This window comes from Rhinopithecus bieti, unplaced genomic scaffold (assembly GCF_001698545.2).
Source record: "Rhinopithecus bieti isolate Rb0 unplaced genomic scaffold, ASM169854v2 scaffold_24952, whole genome shotgun sequence".
Lineage (NCBI taxonomy): Eukaryota > Metazoa > Chordata > Mammalia > Primates > Cercopithecidae > Rhinopithecus > Rhinopithecus bieti.
In genome coordinates, this window is record NW_016811371.1 from 398,089 (window position 1) to 420,703 (window position 22,615).

At 35.1% G+C, this 22,615-nt stretch overlaps 1 protein-coding gene across 1 annotated transcript in view; it reads left to right on the forward strand.

Annotated features, from left to right (window-relative positions):
• Positions 1-22,615, forward strand: part of LOC108543340 (nesprin-1) — a 259,529-nt gene that overhangs the window by 174,305 nt on the left and 62,609 nt on the right. Inside the window, exons 13-22 of the mRNA XM_017893773.1 lie at positions 4,040-4,152; positions 4,692-4,860; positions 10,472-10,568; positions 11,137-11,339; positions 13,088-13,252; positions 13,716-13,868; positions 14,862-15,005; positions 17,674-17,847; positions 20,540-20,698; positions 20,994-21,158. Coding sequence (XP_017749262.1) covers positions 4,040-4,152; positions 4,692-4,860; positions 10,472-10,568; positions 11,137-11,339; positions 13,088-13,252; positions 13,716-13,868; positions 14,862-15,005; positions 17,674-17,847; positions 20,540-20,698; positions 20,994-21,158 — 1,542 coding nt within the window. The remainder of the gene's footprint in view (positions 1-4,039; positions 4,153-4,691; positions 4,861-10,471; positions 10,569-11,136; positions 11,340-13,087; positions 13,253-13,715; positions 13,869-14,861; positions 15,006-17,673; positions 17,848-20,539; positions 20,699-20,993; positions 21,159-22,615) is intronic.

The window sequence follows — 22,615 nt, forward strand, 5'->3', positions numbered from 1 at the left end:
TACATACTATGAAAGAACAAGAGTCATAAATGACACTATGATTTGGGGCTGTGCAAGTGAAAAAACAGAGTTTCTATCAGTTAAGAATAGGAGACAATGAAGTGACTTTGGGAGGAAAGCTAAGGAATTCAGTTTGGGGCATGTTGAGTCTTTTTCTCATCCAAGAGGACATGTGGAGTAGGCAATAGGTAAGAGAGCTCAGGAAAGAAGTATAGCCTGGAGATAAAAAATCAGAGTCATTCGCATCTAGAGGGATGTTTAAAGCTCTGAGACTGGAGAAATTAAATAAAGAAGTATATACAGAGAAGAGAAAGGGACCAAGGTCTGATCTTGGAGGGAATCCAGTATTAAGAGATTGAAGAGTAGAAAAGCCAGTAAAAGTCTGAGAAGGAGCAACCAGTGAAGTTGGAGGAAATCCAGCTACAGTGTTATCTTAGAAGCCATGGGAAGCAAACGTATGGAGGATAGGGTATTTTCAGAAGAATCGCCACAGTGATCCTTAAAATGCAGCTGAGATAATTCCACCAACCTGCTCAAAATTCCTAGCTGGCTTCCATTATCAAAACACCACAAGTTCTTATAAAGACCATTCCTGCAGCCTTTTCCCTTCTTTACCCAACAACCTGCTGTAACACTTGCTTCCTTTGCTCTATCTCATTTAGAGAGGCATGTTGATAAACCCCACAGTGATGTTGATGGTTCAGGTTCTCCTTACAGTTCCATCAGTTTTTGCTGTATATATTTTGAAGTTTAATGGGCATGTTCAAGTTCAGGAATAATATGCCTTCTAGTAAGTTGAAAGTTTAATCTTTATGCAATTAATTAGATGGTTTCCAACTTATAGTGATTCAACTTACAATTTTGACTTTACAATGGTGCAAAAGCAATATACATTCAGCAGTGACATGTGATATGATATTCTTAAGTGAGGTATTAAACGTTTTATTATAAAATTCGGCTTTATGCTAGATAATTTTGCCAAATTGTAGGCTAATGTGAGTGTTCTGAGCACATTTAATGTCGGTGAAGCTGAGCTATAATGTTTGGTTGGTTTAGGTGTATTAAATACATTTTTGACTTAGAATATTTTCAACTTACAATGACTTTTATTGGGACACAACCCCATCGTGAGTCAAGGAGTGTCTGTACTTATAATGCTTCTGTTCTGAAATCCATTTTGTCTGATATTAATACATTTATATCAGATTTCTCTTAGTATTTGCCTGACATGTGCTCCATTTTATTAATTTTAACCTACCCATGTTCTTAATGATTAGGTGTATCTTTTGTAAAAAGAAGATAGTTCTATTTTGTTTGTTTGTCCAATCTGATTATCTTTTAACTAGTAAATTTCTACTTTATTCACATTTATTTATTATTATTGATATACTTGAATTTGTTTCTGGCATCTGAGTCTTTGCTTTCTAATTGTTCTACTTTTTCTTCTTTTCTACTTTCTTGCTATTTATAAGTTGATTGAGGAGGTTTTGTTTTTGTCTCCTTACTCATTTTTCTTATTCCATGGTTTTATTTCTACTCTCATGAAAGTTATAAACTCTGGTTGTACAGTATGATTGCCCTCGAAATTTGACCATAGATACTTTACAAAATTGAAAGTTAATCAATATCTAAACCTCCTCTTAATCAATATAAGGAATTATGAATACTTTAACCAAACCACTCTCCTTTTTATCTTACACATTGTTGTCAAGTATTAAATTATTGACATTTTTCTAGCATGATAAGTTTGTTGTTTCTGCTGGTTCTCACTCATGGTGGCTTGTTTCCTGTGGTTGGTAATCTCTGCTTTCCTCCTATTGTATTTGCATTTGCTAATAACCTGGTCATGTTAGCCCTCATTGAGGTTTCTGACTAAATGGAGGGGATCTCGTTTCAGTGTCCTCACCCTGTTCACATTCTAAGACTCAATCTCTCTCAGCAATGGTGTAGCTATTTGTCCAGGACAATCTAGATTTTTCTATTTGTTTTTTGCCTACAGATCTGTGATCTAATTTTTGGGTCATGTTTTACTGAGAATGGGGAACCTAAAATATTTCACTTACTTCCTATGTACCCAGCAAGGTGAATTAAAATCATATATTTTGCCCAGCATCTAGCTGCTTTATTGTGAGAAGGCCTTTCAGAGGAATCAGTGACATCATGCCAACTGACGAAGTCCTTTTTTATTTTTATTTTTTGAGACGGAGCCTTGCCCTGTTGCCCAGGCTGGAGTGCAATGGTGTGATCTTGGCTCACTGCAGCCTCCACCTCCCAGGTTCAAGCAATTCTCCTGCCTCAGACTCCCAAGTAGCTGGGACTACAGGTGCACGCCACCATGCCTGGCTAATTTTTGTATCTTTTGTAGAGACAGGATTTCACCATGTTGGCCTAGGCTGATTTTGAACTCCTGATCTCATGATCCACCAGCCTCTGCCTCCCAAAGTGCTGGGATTACAGGCATGAGCCACCGTGCCCGGCCTAAGAAGTTCTTTTATCATATGTGTGAAAATGCTTTTGTTTGGGTAGCTTGTAAAGACTTTTTCAACATAGTAGATATTTTAAAACTGTCACAGATCAGAGCTAGCTGGGGTGATAACTCCAAGTGTGCCCTGCAGTCACTTGGGAAAGTTTCAGCGCAACCGCAAGCTACAGCAATGTGTCTGCATGTGATAAAGGAGTTAGAGCATGGCTAGAACACTCGTCATCAATAGTTGCTCTAAGAACACCTGCTTGTTCCCTGCCCTCCCATAATGAGTTCTTGGCTTCACATAGTACCCTCCCTTGAGGCCATGGGAAGCAAATGTGTGGAGGATAGGGTCTTTTCAGAAGACTCACCACAGTGATCCTTAAAATGCATGACTTGTGAGTATCTCTGCGCTTACCTACAGAATCGAAGCAGGTCAAAATGTGATCATAGCAAAATATATCAGGATTGAAATTGGCCCTAAGGTTTTTCTACCGTGTTAAAATGTCATATGTGGACAATCATATGCAAACCTTAACATTTTGATTTATTATAGAAAAGTCTTCACTTGCTCCATAGTCAAGTGTGTCTCTTGATTTTAAGCTGGTTTTGCTACTAATTTCTCTAATTAATCCACTAAATTTTGGTATGAGATAAAAATATTAATTTTAATGTATTATTTTGGTGGTCTAATGTCTTACTTTTTCAATGAGTGATGCATTGTTAAGTACTGTATTTATTCTGCCATCAGGACACAAACTAAGCTCTAGAAATTAAGGCATGAATCTCCCTTCACCTAACTCCTTCTTTGCTTCTATGTGAGAAATGAGTGAGGGAGTGTAAAATACATGTATGTCTGTTTAGAAATTAGTTTGTAAGTGATGAAAAACACAGCAAACAAATCAAAGCAGATTCAAATTAACCTGAATAAATGAATCAAACCTGTGGAGTTCTATGCAGTCTATAATGAATATTTATTAACATCACATTTAATCTTCCCACTGTGTTACCTATGGGGTATTCCCTGCACTTGTTTGAAATTTTCTATTCAAAAGGGTATTTCAAAATATATTGTAATATGATTGACTTACTTTAGATGGCAAGCAAATATCACTTTATAATAGTGTGCATGCATTCAAAATAAAATAACAGTAGAAAGCCTAATCTCTTTTGCCGGTAAAGGTTTCAATTCGTCATGCTTAGTTTTAAGCTTTTAAAAACCAACATATCCAAAATCAAGAAAGGCGAAAAATACTAAAATCATTTCATAGCAGTAATTACATTTTCCATGGGATCATGTGCCTTTAAAACGTCTGAATGCATTGCTGTGCAAGTGTCATGTGTGTTTAAAAGATGCATAATTATTAGATGCAGTTCCAGCATAGTGTTTTAAGTACAAGCACCCAGCTCCTGTTGAAGGTAAGAGCCTTTGACAGGCACCAAGCTGCCTCTGAATGTGGCAGCAGGATCAAATTGTTGAATACATTGACTCATCGGTGCAGGCTGGAAATTATGCTTCTTAGCCCTCTGTGAAACATGTTTTTCATTTTTCATTTTTTTAAAACTGTATCTTAGGATCTGCTTCAAAACACAGATGCCCACAAAAGAGCATTCCATGAAATCTACCGGACCAGGTCTGTTAACGGGATTCCAGTGCCACCTGATCAATTAGAGGACATGGCCGAGAGGTAAGAGAATATCTGCATTTAAATGAAGTCTCTTTTTAAAACGCTAGGTGGATGTTTTTTACATTTCTTTTTTCTGTTTTCATGATTTTTTTTTTTAACAGAGATGCTTGCCTTTGGTAAATAGAAAGTGGGCTCCCATAAGACTTGCTAAGAATGCCACCATTCTAATGTATTATTAACTGAAAAGAGTGAACCTGAATTTATCCACAGCATGGAAATCACAGAAATGGTTTCTTCAGAGGCTGTATTTTTGTTCAGTACTGTAAGGAACATTATGTAATATTGCAAAAACAGCTTATAAAAGAAACAGATGAGAGATGTGTTGGCAGGGGAAAGAACTAAATCGAAGACTTCAATCATTCATGTTTTGCTTTTAAATCCAGAGCTAGAAAAGGAATCAGATCTCCAGAAAATGATCAGCCAGAGTTAGAAGAGCTTGTGGCTGCATTCTATTTAAGGCTGACATGTAACAGGTTAAGTAAGCATCGGTTCTGTTACTATTAGTTACATTCTCTAAATTCTCCCTGTTTTATTTCTAGGTTTCATTTTGTTTCCTCCACATCGGAGCTACACCTAATGAAAATGGAATTTTTAGAATTAAAGTACCGTCTGCTCTCACTGCTGGTTCTTGCAGAGTCAAAGCTGAAGTCTTGGATCATTAAGTACGGGAGGAGAGACTCAGTGGAGCAGCTTCTACAAAACTACGTGGTGAGTCCCCGGTGCTTTGACAGAATTCCGATGAGCCATGGATTTAGCAACACAGTTCAGTTTCTTTGATGCTGTTACTTTAATCTTGAATTTAAACATAATGATAGCTATGTGTTAAATGGGTTAGATGTAAGTTTATGAGTTTTTCAGAATTATCTGAAATCTAAACCTATTTCTTTGGAATTTGATTATTTAAAATCCCCTAGTTCAGTTAAGTTTAATGCTCTGCTGCATTAATAATATGGGACCATTCTGACTGGCTTTATTGATTTTTTAAAAAAGTTTTTGTATTGCATACCCACATTTTTTATTGGAGGTCACCATTTCAACTACATTAAAATACTTAAAGATTAACTACCTGTCTTTTAAAATTCAACTATGACTAGTTTAGAACCATTCTCAAGTGTCCAAATGGGAACTATCTATTTTTTTAGATTGTGTCCACTGTGTCTTTTTTTATCATCATTCCCTGAGCTTCATTGCCCCTTGTGTGCACCCAGGAAGAGTAACATTTTGTCTATGAATCTCTGTACCAACTTAACTTTTAAAGATTATCTCATATTTTGGGCTATCAATATAGATAATTCTATGTTTACTAGAATCATAGACCTGCACTGATGAAAGAATTCATTTGCTCTGTAACTAGCAGTTTTCACTTACATGTAATTAGTGTATTATAGTTACTAAAGACAGGTTATTTCTTAGTTAATTACACATGCCCCTCCTACAAATTAATTTTCAATGCGAATTTGCTCATAAAATTAATGTTCATAGAGTATCTTAGTCTTGTACTATTTCATTTATGTTTAAACACAAATTCTATGATAAATCAATGAACTTTAAAAATGTAAACCCATTTATAACTTGATTAGTCACAGTGACTCTATAACATGTTCTGCTTGAAATACTTATTGAAACCATATTTTTCACTGAAGCATCTTACAACTGTGATCTATTTTGCTACACTTTAATTTCATTTTCTGTGATGAGTGAACAACATATAGTTGAGAAAAAAAATAATTTAACTGCTTTACAGTAAAATCTTTCCCTAGATTTACTAAAATTGTCTAGGAAACATTTGTTCCAAAATGCAAAGTCTGTTATGTTCCTTAATTCATTTTTAGCTATTCTGGAAAGTTATGAAAAAACTTGATTTTTAACTTCAAGCAATTACATTAGTTCTTCAAATATGAAATACAAATGCATGTATATTTTCAGATTTAGTCCTGCCAAATGATACCCTCTCTGCCCGGTAGCTATTTATACCAGATACAGTCTTTGTTCTGGATATTTCAGAACAGCCAATCAGATTTAAACAGCTAATAAAACTATTCCACCAGATTAATGTTCCAACACAATGATGTTAATAATTCTCTTTGATTTTCTCAAATGGTATGTGAATAAGGAATTATTATTAATGATAAAAACATTAGTACTCCCTGCCTACTTCATAAAGTTAAAGACAAGTTCACTCAACTGCTAATTCGAAACTGCTTTGTAACTTTCACAACTATTCATAAAATTGCTGATTATCCTACATACATACGTAGCATGCTTTAATGAACATTTCCTAGTAGTCTCGTCTGCTACTGAAAAATACCTACTTATGACTCTGTTTCTTTTCTGTGAAGGGTTTTAAGGTAATTTTGTTTAATAGTTTTGATAACTGTGGAGTATGGAGCATTTCCCACGTGCCAAGTGTTTTACATGCATCATCCTTCATCTCAGTGACAGCCCTACAGGCTGGGAGTTTCACACTGTTTTAGATACCAAGGAGCCAGTGCAGAAGCACTGAGGTTTCATAGGCTCGAGTCACTTGCTCCTGGCGGCACATGCTCCAGGTGCTAAATTGTGGAATCAGAAATTGAATCCATATCTTTCCAAATCAAAAACCCTTGAGCTTAAGTGCTATCACAATCTAAAAAAATAGTAAAAACAAATATTTTTAACTTAAAAGACCAAATCATTGATATGATATCTTACGCCTTAGTGATCTAAATAATGCAATTCACATAAATATCAGTTTGATTTAATATTGGTCCATATCTGACAATATTTTACACTTACGTACCTGTAAGTGCACCATCAAAGCCTGATAGTTGCTGTTATTTATGTATGAGGCAGCATGGTTGTAGTGGTGGGGAAATGATGAAGTGTAGATACCAGCCACTAGAAATGTGTTTGGTCATGGTTTAGCTACTGAGTACCCATGTGTCTGGGAATAACTTAATTTCTAGAAAACTTAGCCTTTCCCAAATGTTTAAGAATGATGATGATGATAATAATAATAAAATGGTAGGAATTTTTCTAGGGAACAAAGACTGACATATACTGTTTTTATTCTATGTTAATACCTCATAAAACCTGTCTTATCCTTTTAGAGTGTTATAGCTTACACACACCTGTAGTCCTAGCACTTTGGGGGGCTTAGGTTGAAGAGTCACTTGAGGCCAGGAGTTTGAGACCAGCCCGGGAAATATAGTGAGACTCTGTCTCTACACCAAATTTTAAAAATTTAGCCTGGTATCATGGTGTCCGTCTGTAGTTTCAACCACTCAGGAGGCTGAGGCGGAGGATGGCTTGAGCCCTGGAGTTCATGGCTGCAGTGAGCTATGATCTTGCTACTGCACTTCAGCCTGAGCTACTGAGTGAGACCCTATTTCAAAAAAAAAAAAAAAAAGTGTTATAGTAAGCCACATGCTGCTACATCATGTAATAACCAAAGTAATATTCAGGCCGTAACGTTTCCATAATTATATTTTCCTTAGTCATAATTCTCAACTCAGACTTATCCATCCTGCAAAAAAGAAAGAATACTTTTTTTCTTAAGTGTTAGAGAAAGAGAATGTACATCCTGGCTCAGATATGCAGCCACTGAGTGCTTAAAGAATTCTTGGAAAATACTTCACAAATACTTGCCGTCATTAATCTAGGCCGCGTGCCATCGGTAAGTGATTGCATGCTGTTATGCAAATCAAAAGGTAACTCCTTTAGTCCTTGCTGTCAGAATTGTTGACAATGACCAAAATATGTGCTTCCATTTCACTATGGAAAAAAGAAGCTAATATTTCAATCTTTCACATGAAAGAAAAAAAAAAAGAGTTCTTGAATTGTGGACTGTGTGAATGCAGCAAAATATGAATATTCATTTTATTATTCATAATTATATTTTAATGTAAATAGTCTTGATAAACCTCTCCTCAATGTTAATTTTAAATATCTTGAATTATCTGGCATAGTTTCATTCAAGGGAAATTGATGAGCTTCATATTTATTATATTTATACTCATCTTGTGAAAGTAGAAATGCAGTCACTAACACTAAAGTTAAATACCAAAAATAAGCATGCCACTTACTTTTCTTGAAGCACCATCAACTTCAAAAGTCCCCTGACTAAAATGGCTTATTTGTTGAACTTGGGATCCAAGTTTCAACCTTATTTTGAAAGAAATAAATGAATCTTGTTATTATTATTTTAAATATGCATTTGTATTTACTTTTGCATTTTTCTGACAGGTGTGTCTAAATAGTTTACAGTAAAATGGAGATTTAGCAGATCTGCTAAAGTGGTTCGATAGACAAAATAATCCATATTGCTGAATGCATTTACTCCACATTCAGAAAAAGAAGGACCAAATTAAATGGACCAATACAAATTTAAAATAAAAAAATAGGTATCTTTCTTTAAAATTAATCATCCAGTCTTCCTAATAGCCAAGTTCAAAATATATTAATGAGTGTCTACAGCATTTATAAAACTTTCTTTCTGAAAACATTCTCCCCTCTTTCCTGCCTTGTGGACTAAAATTAAATTGGAAATAAGATTTTCTCACTTGCTCATTTTTAATTATTTTGTAAACTTCTCTAGCAAAAGCATATTTAAGTCTTCCTGTGCACCACAGGCACTATTTCCCATTTCTTCGACACTTAGAACAATTGTTTTGCTATTAGCTTCTTGAAATTTGCACCAATACTAAATGCAGACTTTTTTTTAAACTTTGCCAAATATAATTATTTCTTCGATTTCTTACACAGTATCTCAAACATTAGGTATAATTTTCTACTTTTGATCAAATAATGACTTGCTTGTTTAGTTAAATTATTCAAAATTTAAATTCTAGTAAATTATTCTTTTCCCACCTGGATTGTAATAAGAAGATATAAGGCTAAATAGTGAATTAATTAGAATATTGTTGTCTGACTTCATTCTCAAACAAATAAAATAAAGCCAATTAAAGTTATTGAATGTAGTATTCATCCTGGAACCTCTCATTCCAGCTCACAGCTTTCTCTATTCACTTTATCCCTGAAGAATAGTTAATTCGTAAGTAAATGCTTTATAAACATAAAATGATATGAAATATGTTATAGATACAATTTTAAAATGTTATCTCAAAACCTGATAAACATTTATCAATAAAAATCCAGATATTTGTATGAAATTGCTATATGAATAATGTTTCCTCTGCACACAAGTATCTTGCATCTCTATATGAAGCATTCATCAGCATGCTATACAAGAATTCAGCTGGTTTTTGAAGGCTAATTTTGTATTTATGACAGTGACATTTATCAAGTATTTTAATAGATTCAAATCATAGGAACTCATTACACTATTGCAAGAAATTAAAGAGCCTTTGGTGATATGCTGTTAACTATAATTGCATTAATGAAAATTAGAAATTAGAAAATTAGAAAAGTAGAAATACTTTTGAGAAGTAAGAATAATCTTTGAAACAGGCATTATTTTATATTTCTAAAAGTGAACAATAATAAAATTTACCTAAGGACTTTTTTGTATGTTCTCAATTTTATAGTGTTCACCTGCCAGTAGTGATTCTAATATATATATATATATAAATTACAGATAGATATGTAAACATGTCTTACTGCAATTTTTCTATAATAGGTCATTGAAATGTGACACCATTGATAGCGTGGATAGAATATGTAATTATTTCCAATTTTCTACTTACTTTTATTTTACGGAAAGTATTTGTGCACTGTGTGATTTATTTATAATCTGGAGTTCCTCAGAGCAGTCATTCACCAGGATTAATGTTCAAAGAGCAAGAGAATTCCACAGCTGAAACACAGTGGGACACTTTAAAATGTTCTTCTAAATTTAGTGTTTTCTAAATGTTAGACCCAAGTTCTCTGGAGACATTTCTGCCTCTTCAAAAAGCAAACCCTTGGTTGGTGAAGAAATAGAATGTTTTCTTAGTCCTGAACTGGGTTAGAATAAAAAATGTGGAATCAGTTTATGTGTTCAGAATTATTTCTTCGATTTCTTACACAGTATCTCAAACATTAGGTATAATTTTCCACTTTTGATCAAATAATGACTTGCTTGTTTACTTAAATTATTCTTTTCCCAACTGGATTGTAATAAGAAGATATAAGGCTAAATAGTGAATTAATTAGAATATTGTTGTCTGACTTCATTCTCAAACAAATAATTTGTAACAGTGGAATTAATTTTATATTTTCAGAAAGAGTGACATTAACAAATTTGGGTAAACTATGATTATAGTTATACTGAAGCAAATTGACTTTGGCATTCCATATGAGCCTAATGTTTGTTATCTTCTAATCATTCCTCCTTTTCTAGTCTTTTATAGAAAATAGCAAGTTCTTTGAACAATATGAAGTGACATACCAGATCTTGAAACAGACAGCTGAGATGTATGTCAAAGCAGATGGTTCAGGTAAAACATACTACATAATTTGCTGCAACATAGACTTCAGTAGAATTTACAGCCTGCAGGTTTCTATCTGATCAGATCATTCTTTCTCTCCGTGGAATTTTTGTGTGACCTCGCCATTGGCCAGGAGAACACATACTGAATTCAGTTCCTTTGGCTTTGTACAATGCTTAACCTGCATAGTCGTTCTCTCTTTCTCTCTCTCTCTCTCTCTCTCTCTCTCTCTCTCTCTCGCTGTGTGTGTGTGTGTGTGTGTGTGTGTGTGTGTGTGTGTGTGTGTTCTCTAAGAGAGAACAAAATAAGCTTTCATTTTCTAAATTGCATCTAAGGATTAAAGGCAAAAACATAGAATAAGTTGAGTATTAACAATCAAGTAAATCAGTGCAAAGATACAATTTGTAAACTACATTTGTTTTCAATTTGTAATTATGTCTGTCAAATTATTTGTTGGAAATGACCTCTGGCATTTGTGATGGATACTATTGCACACCAGTGTATAAGACCATAGAAAAAAAGGTGTGGAGGATTTAAAATATAAGATAAGAGTTATAATTGGTTTTATCTGTTTCAGTGGAAGAAGCTGAGAATGTGATGAAATTCATGAATGAAACCACTGCTCAGTGGAGGAATCTCTCAGTAGAAGTTAGGAGTGTGAGGAGCATGCTGGAAGAAGTGATCTCTAACTGGGATCGCTATGGCAATACAGTGGCTAGTCTGCAAGCCTGGCTAGAGGATGCTGAAAAAATGCTCAATCAATCAGAAATTGCCAAAAAGGTAAGATTGGTTCATGCGAAAAGAAAAGACATTTGCTATATGTCAAAATGAGAGACTTTTACAGCATAGCTCACTAGGAGGTCTCATATATTTACAAGTGTTACTCAAGAATTTTGACTTTGCCTGAAAAGTTGCACTTTCAGGTTAGCAATAGACCAATAAATACACTGCTTAATAGAAGCTGATGGAGGGTTGAGTAAATCCAACAGGCAGCAGCAAAGGAGAGGGCAGTATATTATTACACTGAACTCTGCCTATAAAGGGGAGTGACCAGGGCCCCAGCCTTCATGGATTTTCTGATTTAAGAGAGGATGAAAACAACTTTGGTTTGTTTTCACATAGTGCTGAAGCACATACTACTGAATCTATGTGGGAGCGTACACCAGTTGAACAGCTGGACCATGACATTTGTATCTCGTTAGATATTCTGTTTTGGATTTTATCAACCCTTAAGCAAGGGTCTTATTCTGGGTAGGAGTGATTTCTTTTTTGGCCAGTTATAAGTGTGTATGTGTGTGTGCCTGTGAGAGGTACTGTTTTTTGTTAATGTCACTTATATGTAAATATCACATGAAATGGACTGATTTCTGCTTATATACTTCCTAATGGAAGCCTGGCATTTTTACATGGAAAATCAATTTATATGTAAGTGATACTAAAAATGCATGCATTAGAATTACCACATGCCATCCAAGATTGGTTCATCTATTATTGTTTGGGCAAGTAGATGTATCACTTTTAAATGTTTTACCATTCTATATTTCATGTAGATCAACTATTCTTGTGTAGCTGAGGGAGGCAATAACCGTGTACCCTTACCGATTTTGGCTTTTCTGATTAGACTAGCAGTACCCTAGTAGATGTCATTGTGTTAATTTAATCCAAAGAAATATAACCACCAGAAACAGAAGTGTTCTCATCTATTTATATATGTAGGAAGTCCTCCCACACATGGCTTATGAAATGGATTTTGAATTATCTTTGGTATCCTTGTTTTTCACTGTGATATGTGTTGCGTGTGTGCACGTGCACACATACGGTTTATTTAAAATGAATTGGAAACTGTTTCATTGCCAAGAGGGAGCCCTTAAATAAACAAGAAAGTGTGTTATTGTACTAAGTGCTCCTGACTCAGATATCTAATTCAAAATTTTTTTCTTTGATGGTTTATCTCCATGATTGCTAATTATCTTAATGTACTGCATTGAAATTTAAAATCAAAAGTAACAGGTCAAAAGAAATTATTAAAGAAAGCTAGTCTTTCTTTAAAAAGGAATAAAAGCCCCAACTTTACCACCACACGATCTATGCGTGTAACGAAATTGCACTTGTACCCCATACATTTATACAAATAAAAAAGGAAGCTATATAATTCCCAAATATATTGTGCTTTTATATGACTCTAGCACTGGTATTTACTAGCCTGAAGGTTATGCACAGGTCTCTTACACTTACAGAAATTCAGCTTTTTAATCTGTAAAATAGAAATAACAGAAAGTGGTCATCATGTTTTGTTTTGTCTTCAGCAAATGATATGGCACAAATGTTCTTATAAAAAAGACAGTATCTCTAGCTCACATTCTGAAACTTTTTTTAATCAAAAGTATGTATTTTAAAGAGATTTATGATCTATCTTAAAATTCACATGAACATTAAAACAAAAATATTTTTCCTACTTTAGTCACTTTCATATCAGTCATTGATATTTGGTTTATGGTTTACGATATTGTGCATTCTTTATTGTTTAGGATTTTTTTCGAAATTTACCTCATTGGATTCAGCAGCATACTGCCATGAATGATGCTGGCAATTTTCTAATTGAAACCTGTGATGAGATGGTTTCCCGTGACCTGAAGCAGCAATTACTGTTGCTAAATGGGCGGTGGAGGGAGTTGTTTATGGAAGTCAAGCAAGTATGTCTTTCAAATCTATATACACCTCAAACGTGTATGTGTTACAAATGTGATAAGTAGTCTGTTTAGAGAGAATTCTATTTTTAGAGCATGGGTTTATTAAGGCAAAGCATAGATATGTTTAAAACTGGTGTGTTTTATGGTTGATTATTCACTCTTTTCCACGTATAATGGAGGAACATTACAGAAATGCATTAGTTTGATTAAGGATTATGTTGACATATGGCACCTACTTATATGTAATGACTCTTGTTTCAAATCATATTTCTTCATTTTTGTGCTAGTTTCTTTTTTTCTTTCAAACTAATTTGACTTACTTCAAATTTATCTAAAATGAGAATCAAGGATTAGAGTCTTTCTTACCAGATAACAATTCCAGAAAATACGTGAAAGTGAAAGTTGTGGTTCCAGTGGTCGCAGCTGAATGGCTTTCACCATGTTCCCACCTCCCTTTCCTTAACAGTATGCTCAAGCTGATGAGATGGACAGAATGAAGAAGGAATACACAGACTGTGTTGTTACCCTGTCTGCTTTTGCAACGGAAGCCCATAAGAAACTTTGTGAACCCTTAGAAGTCTCTTTTATGAATGTCAAGTTATTAATTCAAGACTTGGAGGTGAGGGGTTTCTGAATCAAAATGAAAAACCTACTCTATTGTGAGAAGAAAGATCAGCAAGTTTATTCAGATCATTGCAAAAGCTGTTTCTGTGTCTCCTGAGCATCATTTTGACATGTCTGTATGTCCCAATTTGCACCTGTCAGAAAAAATGTATTGAACGTAAAAAAGACATGTCTTGATCATGTAAAGTAACTTCAAATTGTTTTTCAGTTTGGAGATATTTTTCTACAACCAAATTATAAAGTACTAGGAAAAAACAGGAGACATCTATAGATAGCACCTCCACCTAAATACTTTCAATAATAAAGGATTTTTTGCATGAACTGTGGTATTTGCATATTTTGAATAGCCTGCAGCTCTCAGAAATGAAGTAGTGGAAGAATTTTTAATGACATTGTAGGATTTTGCAATATATTGTTACATGAGAAAAGCGAACAACAGTATCATTCTTTTGTCTTTGTAAAAATTTAAAAATGAGTATAAACACAGGAAAAAAAACTTAATGATGATAGATAAGATGTTGGCTTTGGTTTTTTCCTGTGGGATAAGACTGTAAGTAATTTAAATTGTCATTATCCTAAGATTTCTAATGTATACGTTTTTATAATGGCAATGAGTTACTTTTTTTTTTTTTTAAAGAAAACCAGTCTAATTTTAAAAATCAGAATTGCCCCACATTTTAAATATACATTTACATTATATTTTATATTTCCATATTACATTAACATGGGGTTTGTTTTGGAAAGTACAAAGATTATTTCAGCTCATCCTGATGTTTTGGTCACTTTTAAAGGAAAGTTTTATTGACTATATAATATTACCAATATTTATTAGTAATGAAGGGAAGCAAAAACTGGAATCGTCGAAAGTTTAGTGTAAGTATTGGATTTTATACAGTGCATATTGATCTTTGTTCTGCCTTCTGTGGAATCCTGAAACTAAGAGGAAATGTGTCATGTGTGAATCTGGCTGTTTCAATGATTCATGCAGGATATTGAGCAGAGGGTGCCTGTGATGGATGCCCAATACAAGATAATTACAAAGACAGCACACCTCATTACCAAAGAAAGCCCCCAAGAAGAAGGAAAAGAAATGTTTGCAACAATGTCAAAGCTCAAAGAGCAGCTAACCAAGGTGCGAAAATAATTTAATGCACAATAGGCTGTGTGCACCAACAGTGCCTTCAGCTTGCTTGCTACCTCCTTCTCCCCATGGGCAAAGTGTTTACTTGTTAACAATGCTTTTGTTTCTAATTGGGATTCTTGATTTAGTAACTTTGTCATGAATTTAAAAAAAAAATAAAACTATGATGCTGATACCAAGTATTACCTCTGTTAATTTAGAAGTATTATAGCTGTATTTTAATAGAAAGTTAGATACTTTGGGGGAACAGTTACATGTGATAAAACCAAGAGAGGGAAAGAGAGATAAAGAGAAAAAGGAGATGAGTAGGAGGAAGAAGAGGGGATCATAAATTTAAATGAGAATTTATTAAGATTTGTTTGATATATCTCCACTCCAAACTCATTTATGCAATTTTCTATAAGCATAGCAACAAAGCCGTGGAAATTCTGCCCTCCTCATCTCATGGAACTCACTTAGGCTTAGAATATATACATTTCGGCCAGGCGCGGTGGCTCACACCTGTAATCCCAGCATTTTGGGAGGCTGAGGTGAGCGGATCACGAGGTCAGAAGTTTGAGACCAGCCTGACCAACATGATGAAACCACATCTCTACTGAAAATACAAAAATTAGCCAAGTGTGGTGGCGTGCACCTATAATCCCAGCTACTCAGGAGGCTGAGGCAGGAGAATCACTTGAACCTGGGAGGCAAAGATTGCAGTTAGCCCAGATCACACCATTTCACTCCAGCCTAGGTGACAGAGCGAGACTCTGTCTCAAAACAAAAAACAACAACAACAACAAAAAGGAATATATACATTTATATCTTTTCTGTACAGGGAACTAGATGGATGTAAGCACTAGTTATAAGCATTTTCTGTTCTATTCAGTGATTTTCCTTAGGAACTTCGGAAGTTCCATTGGGATTTGTTATCTATCCAAATTTGAATTTTAGGAAGATGGTATTGTTTGCAAAGTCCACCTAGATTGGGTAATTAATTTCTGGTAAAAGAGAGAAGTGATTATGATAAATGAATGGAAACATTTTAAAATGAAGAATGGGAAAACAAAGTAGAAACAAAGTAGAAGACCCTGTTAAATAGGAAAGAAAGGTAGAAAGGAAGAGAATGACCTTTGTGACATCAATAGTAGGGAATTAATGAAAAGAATGCATTCAAAAGCTAAAATAGGAAAATCATAACCATAAAAAAGAGAAAATTTTATCTGTCAATCTGGTACGTATGAGAATGTTTATATTCCATTCATTTTATTTTAACATTCAAGTTAGAATTATTTATAATTTAAAGGTTGTGGACAATAATGATAATATTGGCTACTTGTAAAAGCTGCTAAACAATGAGTACAATTTGAAGTCAACATTTCCAATTTGATAACTCCCCAGCAGCTTTCAGGGCCATAGCTGGGCTTACATGTCTTAGGCTGAGCCATGCTTGGGTGTTCAGGGCAATCCCTGAGAAAGCAAATTATCATTTGCCTTTTTACTGTTTCAGATGCAGCATCTTGATAGGTTTTCTCTTGTACCCAGGAGAGATCAATAAAACACACTGATTTGTATACACATTAGTAGACTCTCTTGGTTTTGTTCAAGGTAGTTATATCAGGGTCTTGTTGCAGTAGCAGGATGGCAATTTTCTTTTGATGAGGTATATACTTCAGGTAATACATCCTAGAACATAAAAACATTTCTTCATGCATAATTCTGTGTTTAACAGTAGAGCAAAATGTTGCCCTCTCCCCTTTCTTCAAGGATTATTTTTGGAATATGCCTCATCTGGTTAGAACATTATTGTCTTTATACTATACAAAAAACAAAGAATGGCTTACTAACAAATACCGATTAATTTCCTTTCCCTGGTTATCTGAAAGTAAGAGTAGAGGTGGGAAGTTCTTAGAGGATGACAGAGTAGACACCTCCTGGAGCTCTTGATTTCCAGAAGCTAATGGCCTCATCATTAAGACAATGCAGGTCTATAAACTAAAACATATTTTACAAGACAAGTGCAAGTGACAGGTAATGGCTGCATCAATTCAGACTACAGAGCCCTCCCCTAGCATGGGAAGCTTCGTGAGTAAATTGGTATGACTTTAGTGCTTCGGATGAGTAGGCTGTTGATAAGCAGGGAGCAGCAAAGCATGGAGCTGGTGGGAGGCAGGAAAGCACAGGCCTGTCTTGGAAGAGTGAGCCAACAGGTTTCTAAGTTTATCAGCAGTCAAGTGTTCAAGTAGGCGACCTCTTGAAAACAAAGCTGGAAGACACAGGTTGGTCTAGATAATGTAATAATAATTCGTGACTCTCTTAGGTCAGATTTCAAGGCCAAAGTGAAAATGAGTTGCGTGGTTTATGAAGTATAATTCGATGCCATCTGGCTCACTAAAAACAATCATTTAGATGAGAAAGTGCTATCCAGATGGACGATTTAGATGAATTTTCATGAGAAAACTCAGTAGCCATTTATTTGTCTCAGTGGTACAGCACTATTATTTTTCACAGCAAAATTTGACAATATAGAGGAAATATCATTAAAGAAATGTCTTTGAATATTTGTAAGCACCAAATGATCATGTCACTAAAGAAAATGATCCTCAGAGCTATGAACATTCCCTGAGCTAGTGGCACTTAATGGTCTTTCATGGAATTTTGTCTTTATGTTTTAAAGGTCAAAGAATGTTACTCCCCACTCCTTTATGAGTCTCAGCAGCTGTTGATTCCGTTGGAGGAATTAGAAAAGCAGATGACGTCCTTTTATGACTCACTTGGGAAAATCAATGAAATTATCACAGTTCTTGAACGTGAGGCACAATCAAGTGCTCTTTTTAAACAAAAACATCAGGTGAGAACAATCCCTTTAAGGAGACAATTATTCTAAAATATGTGTAACAAGACCAGGGTGTTGCTTACAGGAATAGAAATTCAGTTGGGACAAGAAACATTTTTCTAGAATAGTACTACTAACTCAAAACAAAAATACATGTCTTGTCCAAAGATGAAAATCCATTCACTGTCAGTGGAGGGACTATGTGAGCTGTTTTCAGGGAACGGTCTAGCTGGACTCAGAAGCAAACCAGGCTCTTCATCTGAATCAGTAAGTTCACTGAGTTGAGCAAAATTAGGAAACATGGTTTGTTTTGAGCATCCAGCTCCCCTTTCTATCAATGGAGCAACATTGTGGGCTGGCAATACTCAGCAGGCATTTATAAACCTGTGCTGTGTGCACACGTAAGCCATGTATCCTGAGCCCCAAGTACGGAAAGTGCAAAGTTCACAATGTCTCTGTGAAATAAGGGATGTGTTACAGAGATGGAGCCAAATCCACTCTCTAACTTCAGACATTAAGGGTACCCACAGTCAAAGGACTTTCTATTATTTCTCTGCTTTGTATCTATTTAATTTTCTTATAGTGCCTGTCTACTAGCAGTAGACTACATATAGTCTATCCTTTTAAAAATACAAATGAGAATTTATTTATATTAAACTTTTTATGGGCTTTGTTCATGAAAGATGATCCCTAGCTTCGCTAGTAGAAGGACACTATAAGAAAATTAAATAAATATCCTGTCTCTACATTAGATAACTAGAAGATAAATACATATAAATTATATATAAAACATATAGAGATGATATGTATATAAAATATATAAATATTTGTGTCATATCTACAGATATAATATTTTCATTCTGATGTTGACTTTCTTTTGGAGAATCCTTTACTGTTACTTCCCACATATAGCTTTAGGCATTACCTGCTGCCTCGCTGATTGACGAAATGGTTAATTTCACTTAAAAAGGCATATGTGCCTTCATTTCTTGATACTTTGAAAACAGATAGATAGATAGATAATTTAGATGTATAGTTACATATATATAATAAAAACAATTGCTTTTCATTTTCACCCAGTATCTATAACCTCTGTCTTATGAGATCTTTTCTTTGCCTCTTGGAATACGACAGTATAAACAACCTTGAAACTCTGGAAATGTGTTTGATGTGATAATCATTTTTCTTCGTCTTATTTTTAGTAAACATATTGTATGTATAGCAGTCTCCTACTGAGTGTTGTAGTTAATTGAGTTATTTGTTTTATTATAAATGCACCTATCCATCAGAGGAGAGAGAAACTAATGTACAAAAGGTTTGCCACTGCATTAATTGAAATAGATTCATGGGAGGAAGGTGGCATCATTAGTAGAAAGAGCCAAGAGTATCTGAAATGAGTCTGACAGATATTCGGATCTTAGATCTAATACTGCAAATTAGGAAGCTTTGATTAGCTTTAATTTTCTCACTTTAAGATGAAGGCTACAATACCTGAGTTTAAAGCTTATTGCAGATATTACATTAGATACACCATAATGTCACTAGCATATAGTAAGTGGCACTATATGACTGATAGCACTATTATTATTATTATTATCTGTAGTGAAGCCACAGTGATTATACCACAAAACTGCATTCTCCTTGTATTGGATAGAGATTATCTTTCATTTTTAGACATGGTGACATCTCTTGCATTTCTAAATTTGTGCAAGTTGTCATTAAACAATCTTTCCATAATTAAAATAATATTCATAGCATTATTAATAATCTAATAGTACATTTTGAACTTATATTACCCTTTTATCTCCTAAGTTTTCAAAAGGAAAAAGTATGTCTTTATTCTGTTTTTCCCAAAACAAACAAACAAAAAAACCATGCTCTTGATATTTGCATCTGAATATCCAAAAATGGCATCCAAATGAGCAGTTTGAAATATATATTTTTTAATGCAGCTGAGGATACTGAAATGCAAATGGTGTAATTCAAGTCAGAAATGACTCTCTGCCTTGTACTGGGCTCCATGATTTCCATGCTGTCTGCTGCCAAAATCACAATTGCAGGCCACAACTCAGAGGTGGAAGTGGCTGTCAGTCACCATTGCATCTTGTCCTGCAAACATGGGACAGTTCCAAGTCTTCCGCAAGTGCATGGGTCTGCTGCCTTTTTTTATTAGGATCTGAACCCTACCATTTCATTAGTAAGACTGATAGGTTATACACCTTTAAATACTGTAAATTTAAGATATACAAAATACATATATCGTGCATCTCTTTCAGCAAAGTGAATGTGCATTGATCCTTAATTTGTTTAGTCACATTAAAACCTGGTATGTATTCACTGATTTCATGATTGCTCTCTCAATAAACTATAGGCCTATCACCTTTCTAGAGGAATGCAGACCTAGACAAATAATTTTGATGCTCTGTCATTTTCTTAACTACAATAAAATTTACATGAGGTATTTAAAAATATCAAAAAATCTTTCTGTAACATTTAAAGGCTTTATATAAGAAAGCGCTGACTTCAGTGATTATTTAAAATTGAGATCTTTTGAAATGTTCCACCACACTTTTGGTTTTACTTATTGCTGATTAGAAGCCTAAAAGCTATATAATATTGTTCTTATTATCTGTAATGGTCACTGTCTTTCTTTCTCTCTCACTCTGTCTTGTAAATAACATTGTTGTGGGGTTTCCTTTCCTTATAGGAACTGTTAGCTTGTCAAGAAAACTGTAAGAAAACCTTGACACTTATTGAGAAAGGCAGTCAAAGTGTTCAAAAGTTTGTGACCTTGAGCAACGTGTTAAAGCATTTTGATCAGACGAGGCTACAAAGACAGATTGCAGATGTTCATGTTGCTTTTCAGGTAATTTGCTCTCTCTGCTTTAGAGTTGTGAGCCAGGGAAAATGCAGAGTGAAAACGAGAAACCATCACTCGCGCTTTTGGTCTTGCTAAAACACCTCATGTGCTGGTGTTTGGAAGCCAATCATTGTCGTACTTTTTTACCTAATATTAATTAATATTGAAAAGAGTTCATTATTCCCATGATGATGAACTGTCTTTTTTCCAAGTGCTTTTTAAATCAGTAATACCCTCTAACAAAATGATCCTTTCAGTAATGAGAAAGCAGCATCACATTGTGATTGTTTTTCACATCAAGAGTATGGTAAAGAAAACTGGAGATTGGAAGAAGCATGTGGAAACCAACAGTCGCTTGATGAAGAAGTTTGAGGAGTCTCGAGCAGAGTTGGAGAAGGTGCTGCGGATTGCTCAGGAGGGCCTGGAGGAAAAGGGGGATCCGGAGGAGCTCCTGCGGAGACACACTGTGAGTCCACCCTTTGGGGGGCACTTGACCTGAATACGTGGACAAACGACCTTGGATGAAAACCTTAAAAAAGGCACGCTGATCTGATACAGAAGGGGAGCGGGCAGATGAGTCAGGAAAGCAGAGACTTTTTAGATATGAGACTCACAGATATGGTGAGCAAAAAGAAATTCAAGAGCAGTTAGTGAGCTGACTTGTCATTGGCCATTCCTAAGCCCCCAGAATAGTAGAGAGTCATAGAATAATTCAAGTTCTCCAAATTACTAATTCATTATTTAGCTGACAAATTCTTCTATAACTAAAGATTCTTTTAAATCGATAACTCCAGGTGACTGGCTAAGTCCTTTGTGCTCATTTTATACATCCACCATATCATAGTATAGATACTGTGTCACTTGAAGTCTGGTGGCTGATACACAACTTGTCCCAGTATTGTAAAGCCATCTTCATGTTTATCATCTCAGTATCAATATTGAGAACATTAGTCTTAATGTTTGTGAATGGTATATGGAAATAACCAGCACTCTGAGAACGTGTATTTGAGTTATCTTTTCTGACATTTCAGTGGCTATTTGTATAAACCACTCTCTCAAATGATATATACAATGTATTTGTGATTCAGCAGACTAGATTTAGGGTTAATGTCTGTGACCACAAAACACAAAACATCTCATTCAGTTTATTCACCTCTACAGTATGGTACTTTTTGTTTTGAATCGCTGTTTTTACAAAATACTTCTGCATGTCTACTCCTAAGACTGGGTGAGACTTAGTCGTATGTAATATTGTCTTTATCTTCTTGGCAGTCATAGTGAGATATCATAGATGGGTGGCTAAAACAACAGAAACTTATGTTCTCACAGTTCTAGAGAAGGGAAGTCTGCGATCAGGTGCCAGTATGGTAGGGTTCTGGGGAGGGCTATCTTCCTGGCTTGCAGATAGCTATCTTTTCCCTGCACCCTCACATGACAGAGAGAGTGAGCTAGCAAGCTTTCTGGTGCTCCTCGTCATAAGGGCACTAATCCCATCATGAGGACCCCACCCCCATGACCTCATCTGAACCTAATTACTTTCCAAAGTCCCCATCTCCAAATATCATCACATTTGGAGGGTAGGGCTTCAACATATGAGTCTGAAGAGGAACACAATTTGGTGTGTAGCATGTATGCCTATGTGTGCACATGTGTGCTTCTCTGTGCACTTGTGTGAATGTGACAGTGGCTCATGATGAAGCATCAGGCCCTGAAGCACTGTGGTTGGGGAATGTGGAATTATGAGGCTTAGTCCTGGCTTCTGTCCTGTTCTTCTGACTTCACCAAAGGGGAACCAACGCTCTATCACTACAGAATCAAGGTTTTGGCATCTCCCCTTGGAAGATGAGATATTCCTTTTGGAATATTCTACCAAATTTGAAAACCACAAAGAATTTTTCTAAAAAAAAAAAAAAAAAAAAAAAA